The sequence below is a fragment of the Xiphophorus couchianus genome, chromosome 15, assembly GCF_001444195.1.
Source record: "Xiphophorus couchianus chromosome 15, X_couchianus-1.0, whole genome shotgun sequence".
Taxonomy (NCBI): Eukaryota; Metazoa; Chordata; class Actinopteri; order Cyprinodontiformes; family Poeciliidae; genus Xiphophorus; species Xiphophorus couchianus.
In genome coordinates this window covers 2,453,751-2,476,645 of record NC_040242.1, presented here as the reverse complement: position 1 = coordinate 2,476,645, position 22,895 = coordinate 2,453,751, and the positions used below count along the sequence as shown (strand labels likewise).

Genomic DNA, 22,895 nt, shown 5'->3' with positions numbered 1-22,895 from the left:
TTGAAACCAGAACATTTTATTACAATCTCAGCTGTTCTGCAGAAGCTTTAAGGATTTTTGGAGGATTTCAGTCAAACAGCATCATGAAGACAGAGGAACAGCAGAATAAATTCTTTGCAGAACAAATTTTCACATTTGTTAAGTTATCTTAACTTAACTTATCTTAAGTTATCTTAAACAGGATCTGCAATAATTTAAACATCAATTTTCCCCCAAAATGCAGCAAAATAAAACGTGTTTGGAGCCACAAATATTCAATTCAGCTCAAACCATTATTAACCTAAGGGAAATTAAATGTTGTAACTCAATAATTTTCAAAGAGTTGTTGTAGATGCTGATGGCCGTGAGAAAAAAGGACCATGAAAAGAAATTTTTCATAATTTTCTTGATTCTATGAAGAATCCGTCTCTGCACATGAAAAATATCAGTTTATTAATGCTATCATATAAAGCATTTAAAAATGTTTTATATGACATGATATATAAAACATCTAAAAGAATGAAGATGAAAATAAAATAAAAATAAAGGGATGTTTGGAACCAAAACCAGTGTAATTTATTTTTTCAATCAATTCAAAAAGCATAGAAGAATTTTCATCAATAAACCTTTAATCACATATAGGTTCCAGGTTTCTTCTAAATAACAAAATTTAATCCTGTTACATAAAACAGTTACGTTAAACCCAAAACCAGGAAGGTGTGTATCCTGTTTTTGACCTCCGGCCACATTTCATGCTGGGACATTTGAGTTGGCCTTTATTGTCTGGTCGATCCAGTCCACAAACTTGGACACGCGAGCGTAGACTCCAGGTTTCATGGCGTTGGCGCATCCCAAACCCCATGATGTCACACCCTGCAGGACGTACTTATTCTGTTCATAACACACCAGAGGACCTCCACTGTCACCCTGTTGGAACAAAAAGCCACACACATGTTGACATTATATTTTAGTTTTCTGAATTTGGAAATTCTTGTATAAGCTGGAGGGTTTTCAGGGATTTTTTTTTCTTTTTGGAAATGGGAGTGAAAAGCAGGAGCTGTTACGATACCGCCACCTTGTGGTTGATTTGTTAGTAGCTTGTTAAAAGGAAGAAAGAGATAGAAACAATAGCTGCAAATATTGAATTATGAGGTTATTAGTGAATTATGACATTATTGCTGAATTATGACATTATTGCTGAATTATGACGTTATTAGTGAATTATGACGTTATTAGTGAATTAAGACGTTATTAGTGAATTATGACGTTATTAGTGAATTATGACGTTATTAGTGAATTAAGACGTTATTAGTGAATTATGACATTATTAGTGAATTATGACGTTATTAGTGAATTATGACGTTATTGGTGAATTATGACGTTATTGGTGAATTATGACATTATTGCTGAATTATGACATTATTGCTGAATTATGACATTAGTGCTGAATTATGACGTTATTAGTGAATTATGACGTTATTAGTGAATTAAGACATTATTAGTGAATTATGACATTATTAGTGAATTATGACATTATTGCTGAATTATGACGTTATTGGTGAATTATGACGTTATTAGTGAATTATGACGTTATTGGTGAATTATGACGTTATTAGTGAATTATGACGTTATTGGTGAATTATGACGTTTTTAGTGAATTATGACGTTATTGCTGAATTATGACGTTATTAGTGAATTATGACGTTATTAGTGAATTATGACATTATTGCTGAATTATGACATTATTGCTGAATTATGACGTTATTGGTGAATTATGACGTTATTGCTGAATTATGACGTTATTGCTGAATTATGACGTTATTGCTGAATTATGACGTTATTGCTGAATTATAACGTTATTAGTGAATTATGACGTTATTGGTGAATTATGACGTTATTAGTGAATTATGACGTTATTGGTGAATTATGACGTTATTGGTGAATTATGACGTTATTGCTGAATTATGAGGTTATTAGTGAATTATGACATTATTGCTGAATTATAACGTTATTGGTGAATTATGACATTATTGCTGAATTATGACGTTATTAGTGAATTATGACGTTATTGGTGAATTATGACGTTATTGCTGAATTATGACGTTATTAGTGAATTATGACGTTATTGGTGAATTATGACATTATTGCTGAATTATGACGTTATTAGTGAATTATGACGTTATTGGTGAATTATAACGTTATTGGTGAATTATGACATTATTGCTGAATTATGACGTTATTAGTGAATTATGACGTTATTGGTGAATTATGACATTATTGCTGAATTATAACGTTATTGGTGAATTATGACATTATTGCTGAATTATGACGTTATTAGTGAATTATGACGTTATTGGTGAATTATGACATTATTGCTGAATTATGACGTTATTAGTGAATTATGACGTTATTGGTGAATTATGACGTTATTGCTGAATTATGAGGTTATTAGTGAATTATGACATTATTGCTGAATTATAACGTTATTGGTGAATTATGACATTATTGCTGAATTATGACGTTATTGCTGAATTATGACGTTATTGCTGAATTATGACGTTATTGCTGAATTATAACGTTATTGGTGAATTATGACGTTATTGGTGAATTATGACGTTATTAGTGAATTATGACGTTATTGGTGAATTATAACGTTATTAGTGAATTATGACGTTATTGGTGAATTATGACGTTATTGGTGAATTATGACGTTATTGGTGAATTATGACATTATTGCTGAATTATGACGTTATTGCTGAATTATAACGTTATTGGTGAATTATGACGTTATTGCTGAATTATGACGTTATTGGTGAATTATGACGTTATTGGTGAATTATGACGTTATTGCTGAATTATGACGTTATTGGTGAATTATGACATTATTGCTGAATTATGACGTTATTAGTGAATTATGACGTTATTGCTGAATTATGACGTTATTGCTGAATTATGACGTTATTAGTGAATTATGACATTATTGCTGAATTATGAGGTTATTAGTGAATTATGACGTTATTGGTGAATTATGACGTTATTAGTGAATTATGACGTTATTGCTGAATTATGACATTATTGCTGAATTATGACGTTATTGCTGAATTATAACGTTATTGCTGAATTATGACGTTATTAGTGAATTATGACATTATTGCTAAATTATGACGTTATTAGTGAATTATGACATTATTGGTGAATTATGACGTTATTGGTGAATTATGACGTTATTAGTGAATTATGACGTTATTGGTGAATTATGACATTATTGCTGAATTATGACGTTATTAGTGAATTATGACATTATTGCTGAATTATGACATTATTGCTGAATTATGACGTTATTGCTGAATTATGACGTTATTGGTGAATTATGACGTTATTGGTGAATTATGACGTTATTGGTGAATTATGACGTTATTGCTGAATTATAACGTTATTGCTGAATTATGACGTTATTAGTGAATTATGACGTTATTGCTGAATTATGACATTATTGCTGAATTATGACGTTATTGCTGAATTATGACGTTATTGGTGAATTATGACGTTATTGGTGAATTATGACGTTATTGGTGAATTATGACATTATTGCTGAATTATGACGTTATTGCTGAATTATGACGTTATTAGTGAATTATGACGTTATTGCTGAATTATGACGTTATTGGTGAATTATGACGTTATTGCTGAATTATAACGTTATTGCTGAATTATGACGTTATTGGTGAATTATGACGTTATTAGTGAATTATGACGTTATTAGTGAATTATGACGTTATTGCTGAATTATGACGTTATTGCTGAATTATGACGTTATTGCTGAATTATGACCTTATTGCTGAATTATGACATTATTGCTGAATTATAACGTTATTGGTGAATTATGACGTTATTGCTGAATTATGACGTTATTGGTGAATTATGACGTTATTAGTGAATTATGACGTTATTGGTGAATTATGACGTTATTGGTGAATTATGACGTTATTAGTGAATTATGACATTATTGCTGAATTATGACGTTATTGCTGAATTATAACGTTATTGGTGAATTATGACGTTATTGGTGAATTATGACGTTATTGGTGAATTATGACGTTATTGCTGAATTATGACGTTATTGCTGAATTATGACGTTATTAGTGAATTATGACGTTATTGGTGAATTATGACGTTATTAGTGAATTATGACGTTATTGGTGAATTATGACGTTATTGGTGAATTATGACGTTATTGCTGAATTATGAGGTTATTAGTGAATTATGACATTATTGCTGAATTATAACGTTATTGGTGAATTATGACATTATTGCTGAATTATGACGTTATTAGTGAATTATGACGTTATTGGTGAATTATGACGTTATTGCTGAATTATGAGGTTATTAGTGAATTATGACATTATTGCTGAATTATAACGTTATTGGTGAATTATGACATTATTGCTGAATTATGACGTTATTGCTGAATTATGACGTTATTGCTGAATTATGACGTTATTGCTGAATTATAACGTTATTGGTGAATTATGACGTTATTGGTGAATTATGACGTTATTAGTGAATTATGACGTTATTGGTGAATTATAACGTTATTAGTGAATTATGACGTTATTGGTGAATTATGACGTTATTGGTGAATTATGACGTTATTGGTGAATTATGACATTATTGCTGAATTATGACGTTATTGCTGAATTATAACGTTATTGGTGAATTATGACGTTATTGCTGAATTATGACGTTATTGGTGAATTATGACGTTATTGGTGAATTATGACGTTATTGCTGAATTATGACGTTATTGGTGAATTATGACATTATTGCTGAATTATGACGTTATTAGTGAATTATGACGTTATTGCTGAATTATGACGTTATTGCTGAATTATGACGTTATTAGTGAATTATGACATTATTGCTGAATTATGAGGTTATTAGTGAATTATGACGTTATTGGTGAATTATGACGTTATTAGTGAATTATGACATTATTGCTGAATTATGACATTATTGCTGAATTATGACGTTATTGCTGAATTATAACGTTATTGCTGAATTATGACGTTATTAGTGAATTATGACATTATTGCTAAATTATGACGTTATTAGTGAATTATGACATTATTGGTGAATTATGACGTTATTGGTGAATTATGACGTTATTAGTGAATTATGACGTTATTGGTGAATTATGACATTATTGCTGAATTATGACGTTATTAGTGAATTATGACATTATTGCTGAATTATGACATTATTGCTGAATTATGACGTTATTGCTGAATTATGACGTTATTGGTGAATTATGACGTTATTGGTGAATTATGACGTTATTGGTGAATTATGACGTTATTGCTGAATTATAACGTTATTGCTGAATTATGACGTTATTAGTGAATTATGACGTTATTGCTGAATTATGACATTATTGCTGAATTATGACGTTATTGCTGAATTATGACGTTATTGGTGAATTATGACGTTATTGGTGAATTATGACGTTATTGGTGAATTATGACATTATTGCTGAATTATGACGTTATTGCTGAATTATGACGTTATTAGTGAATTATGACGTTATTGCTGAATTATGACGTTATTGGTGAATTATGACGTTATTGCTGAATTATAACGTTATTGCTGAATTATGACGTTATTGGTGAATTATGACGTTATTAGTGAATTATGACGTTATTAGTGAATTATGACGTTATTGCTGAATTATGACGTTATTGCTGAATTATGACGTTATTAGTGAATTATGACATTATTGGTGAATTATGACGTTATTGGTGAATTATGACGTTATTGGTGAATTATGACGTTATTGGTGAATTATGACGTTATTGCTGAATTATGAGGTTATTAGTGAATTATGACGTTATTGCTGAATTATGACGTTATTAGTGAATTATGACGTTATTGGTGAATTATGACATTATTGCTGAATTATGACGTTATTAGTGAATTATGACATTATTGCTGAATTATGACATTATTGCTGAATTATGACGTTATTGGTGAATTATGACGTTATTGCTCAATTATGACGTTATTGCTGAATTATGACGTTATTGGTGAATTATGACGTTATTAGTGAATTATGACGTTATTGGTGAATTATGACGTTATTGGTGAATTATGACGTTATTGGTGAATTATGACATTATTGGTGAATTATGAGATTATTGGTGAATTATGAGATTATTGGTGAATTATGACGTTATTAGTGAATTATGACATTATTGCTGAATTATGACGTTATTGCTGAATTATGACGTTATTGCTGAATTATGACGTTATTGCTGAATTATGACGTTATTGGTGAATTATGACCTTATTGCTGAATTATGACATTATTGCTGAATTATAACGTTATTGGTGAATTATGACGTTATTGCTGAATTATGACGTTATTGGTGAATTATGACGTTATTAGTGAATTATGACGTTATTGGTGAATTATGACGTTATTGGTGAATTATGACGTTATTAGTGAATTATGACATTATTGCTGAATTATGACGTTATTGCTGAATTATAACGTTATTGGTGAATTATGACGTTATTGGTGAATTATGACGTTATTGGTGAATTATGACGTTATTGGTGAATTATGACGTTATTAGTGAATTATGACGTTATTGCTGAATTATGACGTTATTAGTGAATTATGACGTTATTGCTGAATTATGACGTTATTGCTGAATTATGACATTATTAGTGAATTATGACGTTATTGGTGAATTATGACGTTATTGGTGAATTATGACGTTATTAGTGAATTATGACGTTATTGCTGAATTATGACGTTATTAGTGAATTATGACGTTATTGGTGAATTATGACGTTATTGCTGAATTATGACGTTATTAGTGAATTATGACGTTATTGGTGAATTATGACGTTATTAGTGAATTATGACGTTATTGCTGAATTATGACGTTATTAGTGAATTATGACGTTATTGCTGAATTATGACGTTATTGCTGAATTATGACATTATTAGTGAATTATGACGTTATTGGTGAATTATGACGTTATTGGTGAATTATGACGTTATTAGTGAATTATGACATTATTGCTGAATTATGACGTTATTGCTGAATTATAACGTTATTGGTGAATTATGACGTTATTGGTGAATTATGACGTTATTGGTGAATTATGACGTTATTGGTGAATTATGACGTTATTAGTGAATTATGACGTTATTGCTGAATTATGACATTATTGCTGAATTATGAGGTTATTAGTGAATTATGACGTTATTGCTGAATTATGACGTTATTAGTGAATTATAACGTTATTAGTGAATTATGACATTATTGCTTAATTATGACGTTATTTGTGAATTATGACATTATTGCTGAATTATGACGTTATTGGTGAATTATGACGTTATTGGTGAATTATGACGTTATTGGTGAATTATGACGTTATTAGTGAATTATGACGTTATTGGTGAATTATGACGTTATTGCTGAATTATGACGTTATTAGTGAATTATGACATTATTGCTGAATTATGACGTTATTGGTGAATTATGACGTTATTGGTGAATTATGACGTTATTGGTGAATTATGAGGTTATTGGTGAATTATGACGTTATTAGTGAATTATGACGTTATTAGTGAATTATGACATTATTGCTGAATTATGACATTATTGCTGAATTATGACGTTATTGGTGAATTATGACGTTATTGCTGAATTATAACGTTATTGGTGAATTATGACGTTATTAGTGAATTATGACGTTATTAGTGAATTATAACGTTATTGGTGAATTATGACGTTATTAGTGAATTATGACGTTATTGCTGAATTATGACGTTATTGCTGAATTATGACGTTATTAGTGAATTATGACATTATTGCTGAATTATGAGGTTATTAGTGAATTATGACGTTATTGGTGAATTATGACGTTATTAGTGAATTATGACATTATTGCTGAATTATGACGTTATTGCTGAATTATGACGTTATTGCTGAATTATGACGTTATTAGTGAATTATGACATTATTGCTGAATTATGACGTTATTGGTGAATTATGACGTTATTGGTGAATTATGACGTTATTAGTGAATTATGACGTTATTGGTGAATTATGACGTTATTAGTGAATTATGACGTTATTGGTGAATTATGACATTATTGCTGAATTATGACGTTATTAGTGAATTATGACATTATTGCTGAATTATGACATTATTGCTGAATTATGACGTTATTGGTGAATTATGACATTATTGCTGAATTATGACATTATTGCTGAATTATGACGTTATTAGTGAATTATGACATTATTGCTGAATTATGACATTATTGGTGAATTATGACATTATTGCTGAATTATGACATTATTGCTGAATTATGACATTATTGCTGAATTATGACGTTATTAGTGAATTATGACATTATTGCTGAATTATGACATTATTGGTGAATTATGACGTTATTGCTGAATTATGACGTTATTGGTGAATTATGAGGTTATTAGTGAATTATGACGTTATTAGTGAATTATGACATTATTGGTGAATTATGAGGTTATTAGTGAATTATGACGTTATTAGTGAATTATGACGTTATTGGTGAATTATGACAAGCTTTCTGCACCTGGCAGCTGTCGACTCCTCCATCAATGTTTCCGGCACACATCTCGTGTTCCCTAACTCTTCCGTTCAGGTAAGATGGCTGATTGCATTTCTTGTTCTCGATCACAGGGAATCCAGCTTCCTTCAGCGTACCCGCACCTCCTGTACCTGCAACACGCATTCATCCCAAAAGACATTCCCAACAGTTTTTAAAGCTGCAGTATGTAACTTTTATTTTAAAAATATATGTGTTTCACATATTTGTTGTTGAAACGGTCGAATATGAGGCTGTGAAAAGATCTCCTCCATTTCTTTCCTGATATGCTATTACTGTCTGAAGAAATACACCTCTTCCACTGAAAAACCACCAATCAAAGGCTGGAGGAGAGTCTTAGCGCAGTCAATCAACCTCGTGAACATGCTGTTGAATGTGCTAATGATGGAGAAACAACTTAGTGGCCATGCTAACTAGCCTTAGCATTCACAGCAAGACCTGTTGACAGGGAGAAACTGTAGCACTAGCAAAAAGGACATGATTGACTGCATTAAGACCCGCCCCCGCTCTCTGATTGGTGGTTCTAGCCAGCCCTGGGAGAAGCCAGAGGAGGTCTCAACAATATGTAAAAAACATTATTAAAGCTTATTATTGTAGCTTTACTGCAGCTTTTGAAATGTGATGTTGTGCATTTTTTATACTATCCTGATGTATTGAAAGTCTTGATTTATTTTGCTTTTTTCACGCTGTGAGTATTTCAATCACGGAAGTTTTGGCCTGATTTATTTTTTTGTTTTTACCCATCTGCTGAGAACGTTCTCAACATTTGGATCTCAGTTGGCACGCTTTTTTTAAACTCAAGGCATTTTGTGACGTACCTTGCGTCTCACCCCAACCAGTGACGTAACACTCTGTTCCACTGGGAACAATGTAGTCCTTTTCAGGCAGACAAGCAGGAAGCACTTTGTCATTTATAACAGCTGGGCTGAAAACACAAAAGTGTGTAGTTATGGGATTACATAATCGACTTAACACCATGCTGCGCTGGGACATGATCATGATCAGACTTTTACCAACCTCTGCAGTTTGAGCAGAGCAATGTCCGCTCCATTGGGTCCCAGCACCAGTTTCTCCAGCTGCCGTATTTGTTTGGATGATTCTGTAGCTGTTTCCCTGTGGATTCCCAGGACTACCTGGTAGGCTGAGGGCCGTTTGGACCTGCAACCGCAGAGCAAGTCCAGGCAAACCAGCCATCCAGTGTTATTTTAATTACAGGATTTGTTTTACAAGCTGTAAAGTTTCTGTTGTCTGACCTTTCCAGGCAGTGTGCAGCAGTGAGGACCCACTGTGGGTGAATCAGAGTCCCACCACAGAAATGGATTCCTGAGCTGATAATAGAAAAGACCATGAAATAAGTAAAGATGCTGCAAAATTTACATTTAGCACATTTTTGTACTTACATTTGGGCCTCAACTGCTTCTAAAAAAAGTCCAAGCGCTTGAAAAACACAGCCAGTTTTTGGCAATGAGTTAATGTTTTTGTTTCAAAAGCCTTCAGACTGTTACAAGCCCAGCTGACCCTAACCCTGTTACCTAGCAACCCAAGCATTGTTCCAGCACGTTTAGTCAGCTGGTTTAACCAAATGCGCTGTGTTTTGTGTTGATTTATAATCCAGAAACCACTTGCTGCATTCTTATTGGATGTGCAGGAGGCTCCACTTCTGTTTTTCAAAGATGTAGGTTTGAATAATTGCGCATCTGTTTGCAGCCATTTTCACATGTAGTGTAAACATTGAGTTTGGGGGCAGATTTAAAGAGACAGCTCATTCTGAAAGGAGCCAAAAACAGGCAGAACTGACCAGATTAAAACCTAATTACACTAGGGTCCATTCACACCAAAGTGTATAGTCCACTTTAATCCCACTCCAGCTATTTTATCTTGAAAGTTCAGTTTGTTTGAGGAGGTATGAATGCATAGTTGAATTCTGATTCTAACCAAAAAAGTGAACTCTGGTCCATCTACAAGCCCAGGTCTCAGTTTGGTTAAGTGAACTCTGGTGCGGTTTGAATGCAGATGTGAAAGCCAAACGGAATGGAGTCCAATTCAAAAGCATGAAGCAGACTATAGCACAGGGCATTCTGGGTAAATACAATCAAAACAAACATGCTATTTCAGCGCTAGCAGAAGAACAGGGTCGTGGTATTTTAACAAATCCAAAAGAGAAATTCTACAGCCACTAAAATCTAACTCTACTTCATTTTGTGAAGAATGAACTTGTGCTCAGTGTTTTCATCAGAAATTTTGTGGCATTTCCTTCAGTGACTCTTGGTGCAGCGCCACCACAGGTGAGGAGGGGAACAGGTTTGTTAATTAGTTTGGATCATTTGACACAGTGCAGAGTGATAGTGAACTACAGCAGCTGAAAATGTGACAAATTTTGCAACTTTGGTCCCAATCGGACTGACAGGTGTGAAGACACCCGAAGATTGTCTTGTGCAAAAAGTGTAATGAATAATAACTAATTTAAAGTTGAAAATCTTGTGTTTTGGTTCCATTATCATTGTTGACATTTTCAGGAGGGTTTTTCATGCTCACCTGGTTCGGAGGCTGATTTGCCAGGGCCATGAATGAGGTTTGGACACGCAGCCACCAACAATACGACCAAAACAGCGCTTCGGCTTGTTTACCGGCGTCCCACATTCCATTCCAGCTACAAAGACAGTTCACAGTCCATAAGTTTTATAATGACAGACAGAGACAAAATTGTCTCTTTTTAAAACTTTGATGATAAAGATTTAGTCCATGGTTGGTTTCCAGGATTTATTCCTTTGATTGACAGCTTTCACCGGCAATGGTGTCTGCAAACCGATACTCTGGTTGTACCTTCAGATCACTACTTACCAACACTAAATCTAAGATGAAGAAAGGCCCACTTGGACTTTATGTCCTAACCTTCCTAGGGTTAGGACATAACACTTTTACAAATTGTGGAGTACTTATTACTTTAGATAAATATTCTGTTTTACTATTTTAATATCGAAGCAAGACATAGAGAAACTCCTGTTAGTTTACTTAGCAACCCAGAACAAGAATCAACATGGAGAATCAACATTTAGCCTTATGCTGTACAAATCTAGAACTCACTTTTAGGCACCAAAAGTGAGTTTGGTGCCTCATTATTTATTGTTTCAGAACACTCCAGCTTTTTGTTTTTTTAGTGGGTGACAAATCAGCAGCTACAATCAGGACCAGAGGAGAATTTGATTTGATTAGGTATTATCTAGAAGATTTGTTTGGAATAAAGTGGTAAAAAAAAAAAACTGTAAAGGTTTTTCTATTCAGTCGTGTACTGACCAACCAATCCAGGTATAAATTAACATTTACACACCACAATCAGGGATCTGGCAGTGATCCCACTTCTTGTTCCTGTCAGTGGTGTAGCACCACGGTCCGTTCACATCGTTGTCTGGGTTTCTGCAGCTCTGGTCGAGATTTATGGAGACAACAATGAGGGCTCCTTTAATACACAATTCTATGATGGAATATTAGAGCCACGCAAAGAGAAACTAAAAACTAAAAGTAGGGGAATAAAGTTGAAAAGTTACAAAAATGAAATGTAAACAATTTGAGATTAAAGTAGTAATAATATGAGAATAAACTTGCATGAGAACAAAGTCATAATATTACAAAAATGTAACCATACAAAAATTAAGTCAAAATACAGAAAGAAAGTCATGGACTTACAAGAATAAAGTCTAAATAATTTTAGAATAAAGTCAAAATAATATGAGAAAAAAAGTCATAATATTTCAAGAATAAAGTCAATATTATGAGAATAAAGTCATAATAATAGTAATATGACTTTGTTCTCATAATAACAGGACTTTGTTCTTGTATTATTTCAACATATTCTCATAATGAGTTAATTCTTGTAATTTTATTTATTGTACAATTCAGTTAATGTACAAATATTTGAACTTTTTAACATTCTCTTACATTATTAGCATGAAACAAAAGGAATTTTAATAGATTTTATGTGAAAAAACAGTAAAAAGTGGTGCATAATTGTCAATAAATATGCATAATACAAATAAAAACATGAAAGAACTCTAAAGATGCTTACATTTCCCTCCAGACCTTTATCAGGGTGGCTGGTTGGCGTGAAGCTGTTGTGTTGGTGCGGGCTCTGAGCGCTCCACGCCTGGCAAGTCACGCCCACCAGCGTTATGGAGGTCGGGCCTCTGTACGTCGCTCCATTTCCAATCTTACAGTCTGAAACTACCGAAAACAGTCGATAAATCAAGGAGTAAAACCACGACAAGGATGGTGTAAAAAGAAAAAGATGCACCTGTCTGAGCCGGAGTTGGGCTTGGCGCTCCTACGGGTTTGGGGGAGCATTTTTCGATGTTGCAGTATTCCCAGCGGACTGCGGGGTCGGTGGTGTAACACCACGGCGCTCGGTCTCCGTCAGGGTTCCTGCACAGATTCCTCTTCAGGTCCCTGAAAGACAAAAACTTCACGCTTTATGAACAATCAATCAAGTTTGTTTGTAAAGCACATTTAATCAACAATGTTTCACATCATAGAAACACAAAGTCATAAAAGACCCGTAGCAAACATTACGGTTTCAAATTCATCAATACACAACAAATATATTGTTCCGTGTTTCATTTATTATGGTTCAAAAGAAACTCAACACATGAGTTTTTAGTGTGAATCTAAAGGAAATCTAATGTAATCAGGTACTGTTTTATTCTGATTATCAGTTAAAACTGATGACCTTGCATAAAAAATAAAACTTAAACCCATTTTATTCATATTGGCACACCCGTTTAATGACCCGTTTAAAGTCATTAAACCTCACAAAATCTAGACTAAGCAGAACATTACAGTACAATAATCAGTAGGGAGAAAATCCCATCTAAATAATTGTTTAAAAAAAATCACTGGAGTCACAATTATTAACAATTTCTACACAGCAGATGCAACATAAAACATTTAAATTATGTTTTAAGTAGATCAAAGTTTTAGATTTTAAATAAACCCTTATTTCCAAATCAGTTTTTTACAAAAACTGATTATCTGCCCACTATGTTTGATTTATTGTTTTTTAGTTACTGTAAATAGTAAAAATAAGTAAATAAATATTATTTACTATTCATTAGCTTTTTTATTTTATTTGATTAAAAATAAACATTTTTGTGGCCTGCAAGTTATTTCAACTTTTTGAAATGTTGCGTTTTGGTGATTGAGGGTCATTTGGACTATTTGGTGTTTTTTGTTGACAAAAGAGGCTTAAACAAAACCTGTTAGCATCAGTACAAAAAGGTTTGACATAATTAGTTTTAGTAAAGTATTATTTCTTATGTGCATATTTAATTTAAAAATGTTCAGTGTGAGATTATGCTGCTCTATTTTAAAGGCTTTTCAGACTTCTGTTGAGTGAGGAGGCAGTTAATATAAAGTAAAAATGAAGAAATATGTAAATCAATATATTTCATAAAATGTATGTATTATTTACCATCATTAAACCTGATCAGTTAATACTCACGCTAAAGGGAAACTCTCTGGAGTTTTGCTGTGTTTCTGAGGAGTTTGTGAACTCCACCACTGGCATTTTTTCCCACTGATCGTCTGTGATGTTATTCCCCGGTAGCTGCTTCCGTTCCCGTCGTAACAGTCGTCTCCTTCTGGAGGAACCACGCCTTCAGCTGCACAGAGAAACCATCCATTTTCACAATATTCAGTCTTTCTTTTCTTACGACAACTCTAAATGTTTCCTGTGCTCAGCTACAGTAGTGGATTTTGATTCTAGGAGTTACATTTAAGTGAGAAATGTTTTGTTTTTTGTTGTACCCGGATCTGGAGCGTCTCCGCAGCGAGGCACGCTGCAGTACTCCCAGCGAGTTTCAGAGTCGGTGGTGTAGCACCAGGGCCTCCTTTCGTTGTCAGGATTACGACAGTAATTATTGTCTAAACCTCTGAAAAAGAAGAACGCAGACAAAGCAATTATTAATGTTATTAATTAATTAAGCACAGAGAAGTCCAGGCAGCACAGGTGAGCATTCAGGCACCTGTAGCACTGATCACGATGCTGGACAAAGACATGTGACACGATACTGACAAGGAGCAGGAACACAAGTGGGATTAAATACACAAGGGGAAACGAGGGACAGCTGGTTCTGTCTGTGTAGACAGTACAACATGGAGACAGAACTGAACTCAGAAACCTAAATAAACACATAAAAATCAAATCCTCACACAATCGCCTCGTGATCACAAATAAACTTTGTTTTCTCGAGATGAACTTCAATCATCTGGATAAAGTACATGCGGAAAATGTCTGCTCTCTGCTTCCGTAATGAGAATTAATCAATCCCACTAACATTTCTGAACCGATTAACATCGCTGTATTTAAAAAGCCTTTGTCCTCACTTGCAGGGGTAGTTTTCAGGTGTGCGGTTGTGTTTGTGGGGCGTCTGAGCCGACCAGCTCTGGCAGGTTTTACCCGTCTCCGTGACGGAGATCGTCCCTCGGTACGCTTGACCCTCGCCGGTGATGCAGGTAGTCTGCGGGACGATGGTGGGAGGCTCCAGTGCTAAAAATAAAAAAGCAGCAGAGCTCAGGGACAAGTAATGGAAAACGCCTTTCTAAGTTGTTCATACACCTGAAGTTTTTCTACAAACTACTATGTATAATTTTTAAAGATTTTATGTGACAGACCAATGAAAGTTGAGTTTGTGAAGCGGAAGGAAATGTGCTGCATTATTTTTATTTATGGATACATCGCATTTGTTCAATGGAGTATAAGGACCAGACTAAGAAAAAAATTTAATTATGAGAATAAAGTCCTAAAATTCAGAGAATAAAGTTGCAGCATTTCGAGAATAAACTCATAATATAGGAGAATAAAGTCAAAATAATACCAGAATAAATTATGAAAAATAAAGGTCACATATTGTGAGAATTACTTAGTGCACAAACATACACTATGAGAATGAAGCTGAAAAAAATATGAGAATAAAGTCATAATATTTTAAGAATGAAATTGTAATTTAATAAAGCTCTAATTTTTACTCTGGTAATTTTATTACTTGATTTAATTGTTTTATTTTCTTAGCTTCACCCTAACACTCCGTCAGATATTAGGGCTAAGAAATAAAAATTACTTGTCAAATATTTTGAATGCCATGCAACATTTTCCTTTCCGTTTATTCCTCAGTCACCCAAGTTTATGTGTTTAATCTCCCACACAAACTTCCAACAAAGTGAAAAAGTACAAGGCTAGTGCTTCCTCATGGTAAAGTGTAATAAATAAAAAAAGACTTAAAGATTGTGTTCTGAAATTGAGATAATAGTTGAGATTCATATCTGTGTGAACATCTGCACAAAACTGGGAAGAGTTGGAGCAAATAAAGAGAAATGTTTGGACTCACTGCAGCGAGGAATGGAGCAGAAATCCCAGCGTTTGGACGGGCTGGTGGTGAAGCACCACGGCCGCGGATCTCCATCTGGGTTTCTGCAGTAGTTCTCCTCCAGGTACTTCTCTGGAAGACTACAACAAGATTTATTTTATTCTCTAAATCACATGTATTTGGGACTAAACTAATTAAACATGGTTACAAATAAAACGTGTGTACATTTTTCAGTTTGGTCTTACGTTGAAGGGTTGTAGCCGTGATTCTGAGGTTTCTGGGAGTCCCAGCGCTGGCAGGTGAAGCCATTTTCAGTGGTGGAGGTTTTTCCTCTGTAGTTCTCACCGCTGCAGACAATACAGTCCTCTGCAAACGAGTCAGACATTTTATAAACCAGTCAAATATTCTCCTTTACTCATCCCTTGTGATATTTTCATTCCACCGCAACTTTAGAAATGATTACGCTCTTGCTTAACTTTGAAGTCGCTGATAATGCTAAATAGATTCTGTATGTATAAAAATTCAAGCTGTTACCTAAAAACTGCCAAATTGGAAAATAAATTTGCTTTGTGGAAATGTGCTAAGAAGGAAAAACATGTTTTCGCTGCAATTATTTTTATTTTTGCGCTAGGATGAAGTGTTTCTTAGTTTTATCGAAATTGGTTTATTTTATTTTCTTTTACTTTTTTTTCATCACTGGATGTTGCTACACAAACCAAGAAGAAGAAAATGACAGGAAGTAGTTAGAGGCTCATGTCGGGTTTTTAATTGCGTTTCTTATTTAATGGAAACACCGGAATTGCGAAATTATGGGTTTCTTGACATTAGCAAAATGCTAGCTGAGTTTCCATTGACAATAAAATTGCACAATTTTGAAAAAACTCTTGTTTTCCTTTAAAGAATTTTCAACACATAAAACACATAATATACACAAAGTTTTGCAAACAAAACTCTGTGTGTAATGAAAACACAGACTCCTCACGTATGATAAGGATTAGATTTTTTTTTTTAACGTTAACCCTACCAGTGCAGCTGGAGACATTGCAATGCTCCCAGCGGGTGTCTGGGTCAGTGGTGTAACACCAGGGTCCCTGGGAGTCCGAATCAGGATTTCTGCAGAAGTTTGAGTCCAGGTCACTGAGGGGATGAGTCTGTGGAGAGAAACTTCAGGAGACACAAAAATGGAGCCGTTAGAAAAAAGATATCAAATGATAAAATTCCATAAGTGGAATAAATCTGGTGTCTGTGAATAGATACTTGGGTCTGTGTGGAAGTTTTGCATCCCATCTTTGACACAGTTTTCCTGTTTTTGTTCTGTCTTTGGTTCCTCTGTAATCTGCTCCGTTTCCATTGATGCACTCCAGGAGGTATTCTAGGCAAAAGTATAGTGAATCATGCAACTGGTACCAAACAGAATCATGCATCTGGTACCAAACAGAATCATGCATCTGGTACCGAACAGAATCATGCATCTGGTACCGAACAGAATCATGCATCTGGTACCGAACAGAATCATGCATCTGGTACCGAACAGAATCATGCTTCTGGACCAAACAGAATCATGCATCTGGTACCGAACAGAATCATGCATCTGGTACCGAACAGAATCATGCTTCTGGACCAAACAGAATCATGCATCTGGTACCGAACAGAATCATGCATCTGGTACCGAACAGAATCATGCATCTGGTACCGAACAGAATCATGCATCTGGTACCAAACAGAATCATGCTTCTGGACCAAACAGAATCATGCATCTGGTACCAAACAGAATCATGCATCTGGTACCAAACAGAATCATGCATCTGGTACCGAACAGAATCATGCATCTGGTACCAAACAGAATCATGCTTCTGGTACCGAACAGAATCATGCTTCTGGTACCAAACAGAATCATGCATCTGGTACCGAACAGAATCATGCTTCTGGACCAAACAGAATCATGCATCTGGACCAAACAGAATCATGCATCTGGTACCGAACAGAATCATGCATCTGGTACCGAACAGAATCATGCTTCTGGACCAAACAGAATCATGCTTCTGGTACCGAACAGAATCATGCTTCTGGACCAAACAGAATCATGCTTCTGGTACCGAACAGAATCATGCTTCTGGACCAAACAGAATCATGCATCTGGTACCGAACAGAATCATGCTTCTGGACCAAACAGAATCATGCATCTGGACCAAACAGAATCATGCATCTGGTACCAAACAGAATCATGCATCTGGTACCAAACAGAATCATGCTTCTGGTACCGAACAGAATCATGCATCTGGTACCGAACAGAATCATGCTTCTGGTACCGAACAGAATCATGCTTCTGGACCAAACAGAATTATGCTTCTGGACCAAACAGAATCATGCATCTGGTACCAAACAGAATCATGCATCTGGTACCGAACAGAATCATGCTTCTGGTACCGAACATAATCATGCTTCTGGTACCGAACAGAATCATGCTTCTGGTACCGAACAGAATCATGCTTCTGGACCAAACAGAATCATGCATCTGGTACCGAACAGAATCATGCATCTGGACCAAACAGAATCATGCATCTGGTACCAAACAGAATCATGCTTCTGGTACCGAACAGAATCATGCATCTGGTACCGAACAGAATCATGCATCTGGTACCAAACAGAATCATGCTTCTGGTACCGAACAGAATCATGCTTCTGGACCAAACAGAATCATGCTTCTGGTACCGAACAGAATCATGCTTCTGGACCAAACAGAATCATGCATCTGGTACCGAACAGAATCATGCTTCTGGACCAAACAGAATCATGCATCTGGTACCGAACAGAATCATGCTTCTGGTACCGAACAGAATCATGCATCTGGTACCGAACAGAATCATGCTTCTGGTACCGAACAGAATCATGCTTCTGGTACCGAACAGAATCATGCTTCTGGACCAAACAGAATCATGCTTCTGGTACCGAACAGAATCATGCTTCTGGACCAAACAGAATCATGCTTCTGGACCAAACAGAATCATGCATCTGGTACCGAACAGAATCATGCTTCTGGACCAAACAGTGATGTTTGAGTCCACAAATCAAGAGCAAAGTGTTTCGCTTGTCATTGATCGCTGCTGTTTGCAGACATGGTTCAAACGTCACTGCTGTTGCACCACAGAGCAAACATTAACATACGACCAGTGTAATAAGTGGGAAACATCTTTAGGAAAACAAAAAGCAGCTTACTCTTCTTTTCATATAAAGCGGAGCTCTGTCTGCGCAGAACAAGCTCCGTCTTTGAATTTGCTGCTGCCGTCCAACATTCCTGATCCTTCTCCACATAAGCAAAAGCTCTGGAAGATAAAGACGGATCAAACTTTAAATTTACTGCAGAGACTGGAGAAGACGGGAGTTTTTTAGGGGACGGCTTACTTGCACGTGAAGGACGTTTCAGCTTCACATTTGGCTGCACATTCGGCTACGTTGTTTACCATGTACTGTCTTTTGTTCAGAGAGAGAACCCACGCGCCTTCAGTTTTGGAGTAACCATCTACTTCTGTTCCACCAACTGCAAGAAAAACTAAAAATGTTATACATTAATGAAAGACGATGATCCTTCAACTTTTGTTAAACAGAAGTGCATATTTTCAGGTAGAAAATTTATTGTTACGTCTTTTGAAGTAAATGAACTCAAAGCAGTAATGACAATAAACGACCAAAAAGTGCCCATTTAATCCTACTCTGTATATGTATTTAATGCAATATATACTGTACTACTTAAATGAAAAAATGACCTAAAATAACAACAAAACTGTTTGCTGGACACCAAAGAGTCTTTCATATTATGATAAATAAAATAAAAAAATGAAATATTCTAGCTAAACCGGGATGTTTGAGGCAATTTATGAACTGTTTTATCTAAATTTGTTTGCAAGAATCAAGTCCAAGACCTAGTGGACCCCTCGTTATGTAAGAAAATGTGATGGCAAGTTTAGTCATACAGAGATTTCTAAATGTTCAGGGTTTCATTCAACACATTTTAAATAATAAATAACAAATGTTCTCATTTTTATAACCACTCAGACACTTCCTAATACTTCTAAAATGGAAATGTGAAGATGTTTTCTGAATCACATTTTTCCAGAATTTTCCAGATTTTTGTCTTTGTGTCTCTTTTTTTGTAACACTTAAAATTTAAGTTGAATGATTTAAACAATCAGTGAGCAAAATGTCCGACTCCAGGTTACAAAGCAAATTTTAAACTCACAAGAAAAACTATTTATGCAAAAAATAAACAAAACTTTAATTATACAGGCGCAAAACATTTCAAACAACAGTCTGATTTTCTTCATGCTCCTCATAAGATACATTTCTTAAAGAAATATCTGCTGCTTTCCTGCTAGCATGCTAGCACTTCCAAGACTGCTAGCTAAAAAATGATAATAATAATAATAATAATAATAATAATAAACATAATAATAGATTTAGTATTTTAATAAAACGGGATTAGATTAAGTTAACTAATCACATTCATCCAAATTACATTAAGTTTTTCATTCACTGTAATCTCTTTTTTTGTTATTTGTTTAAGCTAGTAGCATTTGGCTACACTGACCAGTTAGCTTATCATAGAACTCAATGTTAATGATTTTTAGTTCCATTAAATAATCTGTTAACTGCATAAAAATAATCTGATTTCAGGTATGGTAAGCCATCAACTCTTTTGTTTCACACATCATGAAAAAAACAACATCTAGTCTTTTCTAAACGTTTTTTAATTTTTTCTACAAGATGGGCAGAAGATTAGTTTTAATTTAAAGATAGTTTCTGAGACATAAGTTGTCTAACTGCACTTGTTGCTCTAATGTTCATTGGTATAAAATGCTTAGTGTTTAATTATTTCACAGAAAATGGTGTTACTAGAAAAACAAGAAGCCTAAAAGCTGCATTGCTCTGGAACATGGAAGATTTAATACAAATTAAAGTCATTATTTTCTTCCTACTAACAAAAGTTGAGTTGTATGAAAGCCTAAAATAGGTTTTTATACAAAAGAAAAAGCTACGTACAACATGATCCTCTATTTTCTGCTTGAGTAATCCGATCAAATGTCTCGTCTTTGATTTATTTGAAAGCTAATCAGCGATTTAAAATCCTCCTGAAAAGGCTTTGAGAAAAAAAAATGTATTGCACAGAGGTTTTATTCACATCATACTTCCTGAGTACTAAAAGGACAAGGACAGAAAGATACACAGGACTGGAATAAAACAGCTGCAAACTGCGATAAATACATAAGAATGTGACCATTTAATTTGAATTTTTATTTGATTTAGCAGGTTAGATGTCAGATTCGATGAATGGAATACATCCAATGAAAAGCACTTTGCTAAAAGGAGAACTTGGTAACTGTATGTCAGCAGTAGCTTTATATATCACATTTTTGATCATTTAAACAAAAAAAAAAAAAAAAGCAAACCAGAAGTATTTGATCCAATCCTGTTAGTGTGAAATCAGTTTTAAACCATCTTATTACGTCTTGGTTGAAGGAATCAACATTTTTGTTTCTTACCAGAGCAGATGAAGGCTCCAATGAGAAGAGCTGCCTTGCATAAGTCCATGTTGAGGATTCAGACTAGCAGCTCATCATCCGCTCAACCAGACGCCCCTTCTGATGTATAATTACGGTCCATATAGCTTATAGCTCAGCTGGGAGGAGAAATAGGACGGCTCAGTTATTCGTCAATCAATGATGAGGACAGCAAAGAGCAAAAGGTCAGAATCCTTGTTTATGGTAGATTTTTGGACCAGATCAACAGTCCAGCACCCCAATGTGAAGGTATTTCATTCACAAAGAGTCACTTTCTGTGTTCTCGTAAAGAAGAGCATGGTCAATCTGAAACAACCTGATTTGTTATTTTAAACCTGCCATGTTAGGTTTTAAAAATCTGGCTCCTGGACTTTGATTTAATCTGCAAATTCTGGTCTGATTTTACTTTAAGCACAAATAAAACAACAAATATTTGCTGTTATTTATTTCCTTCTTTGATTACTCTTGTATTCTTCTTTTCTTTTTGGTGAATATATGAATTTGACTCAAACACTAATGTCCGTTTTTGAATGTTCAGAGGACAAAACTGCAGATTTGCTGATGTGAACCAGATGAAACAGGATCAATATCGACTGTTAATCTTCAGCTAAGAGAGATCAGTGTCCTTCTTTGCAAACAAGTCATTTCAAAACAACCTACTTTCAGTGCAACGGGAACATCCAGAGTTTGGTTTTCAGAGGACGGAAATAAGTTTTAAAAACTCTGCACAAAGTTTATTATTGATCTCGGTGCAACATTTCAGATCCAATCCAGTCCAATTAAATCCACATTTCATCAATTTTTTAACCAACAATAGAATGAAATCTTCTCAATGTTACAGCAATATTAGGTAAAGTTGGGTCTTTCCAGTGATTGATTTTTGATTTTCTCTGCATTGATCCAAAGATTTAACAAACTTTTCCTAATCAGGATGAGAATGTTGTGAAAAAGATAAAGAAAAGCATCAAGGCCTTGATGGTGAGATCAAGGTCTCAACATCAAGCTGGATCTTCGAATGACAGATTTGCATTTCTCAAAGAGAAACTCAAAGTTCTTTGTAAAAAGTTGAGAGAATACTTTAAATCCTTTCTTGACTTCTTTAAATGGAAAATGAGACGATGGGTGCGGATCTGACAGGCAGTCGGATTGAGAAGGAACGTTTTACTTTTCTGAATTTTTAGATTTTTTTTAAATTAGATTTTTTTTTTTCATGTTTTCTAATTTATAGGTTTTGAAAGTTTTTCTTTTTCCTGGCCATTTATTTATTTAAAAAACTAAAAATAATAATAATAAAATAAAATAAAAATCTGACTTTAATCTTCCGAGATCAAAAGTGAAAGT

The 22,895-nt window shown here is 34.4% G+C and overlaps 1 protein-coding gene across 2 annotated transcripts; it reads right to left on the bottom strand.

Moving 5' to 3' along the window:
- Positions 1-530: 530 nt before the first annotated feature.
- plg (plasminogen) lies at positions 531-21,678 on the bottom strand. 2 transcript variants are annotated; one of them, XM_028039402.1, is made up of 19 exons: positions 21,537-21,678; positions 19,402-19,537; positions 19,216-19,322; positions 17,257-17,371; positions 17,024-17,163; positions 16,245-16,365; positions 16,021-16,139; positions 15,020-15,182; positions 14,441-14,565; positions 14,136-14,295; positions 12,933-13,084; positions 12,708-12,862; positions 11,973-12,066; positions 11,180-11,294; positions 9,898-9,972; positions 9,662-9,802; positions 9,463-9,569; positions 8,612-8,757; positions 531-906 (listed from the first exon to the last, which is right to left on the bottom strand). In XM_028039402.1, the coding sequence occupies exons 1-19, from the start codon at positions 21,583-21,585 to the stop codon at positions 730-732; spliced, it is 2,397 nt and encodes a 798-aa protein (XP_027895203.1). In that variant the 5' UTR covers positions 21,586-21,678; the 3' UTR covers positions 531-729. The 2 variants fall into 2 exon arrangements, with proteins under 2 accessions (XP_027895203.1, XP_027895204.1); XM_028039403.1 differs by having other exon boundaries at positions 12,708-12,856.
- Positions 21,679-22,895: the final 1,217 nt, after the last annotated feature.

Coding starts and splice junctions, on each gene's coding strand:
- plg (XM_028039402.1), bottom strand. CDS start 21,585: ATGGACTTATGCAAGGCAGCTCTTCTCATTGGAGCCTTCATCTGCTCT. Junction 19,538..21,536: donor TGGAGCCTTCATCTGCTCTG/GTAAGAAACAAA, acceptor TTTTTCTTGCAG/TTGGTGGAACAGAAGTAGAT. Junction 9,973..11,179: donor CAAATCAGCCTCCGAACCAG/GTGAGCATGAAA, acceptor TTCTATTATCAG/CTCAGGAATCCATTTCTGTG.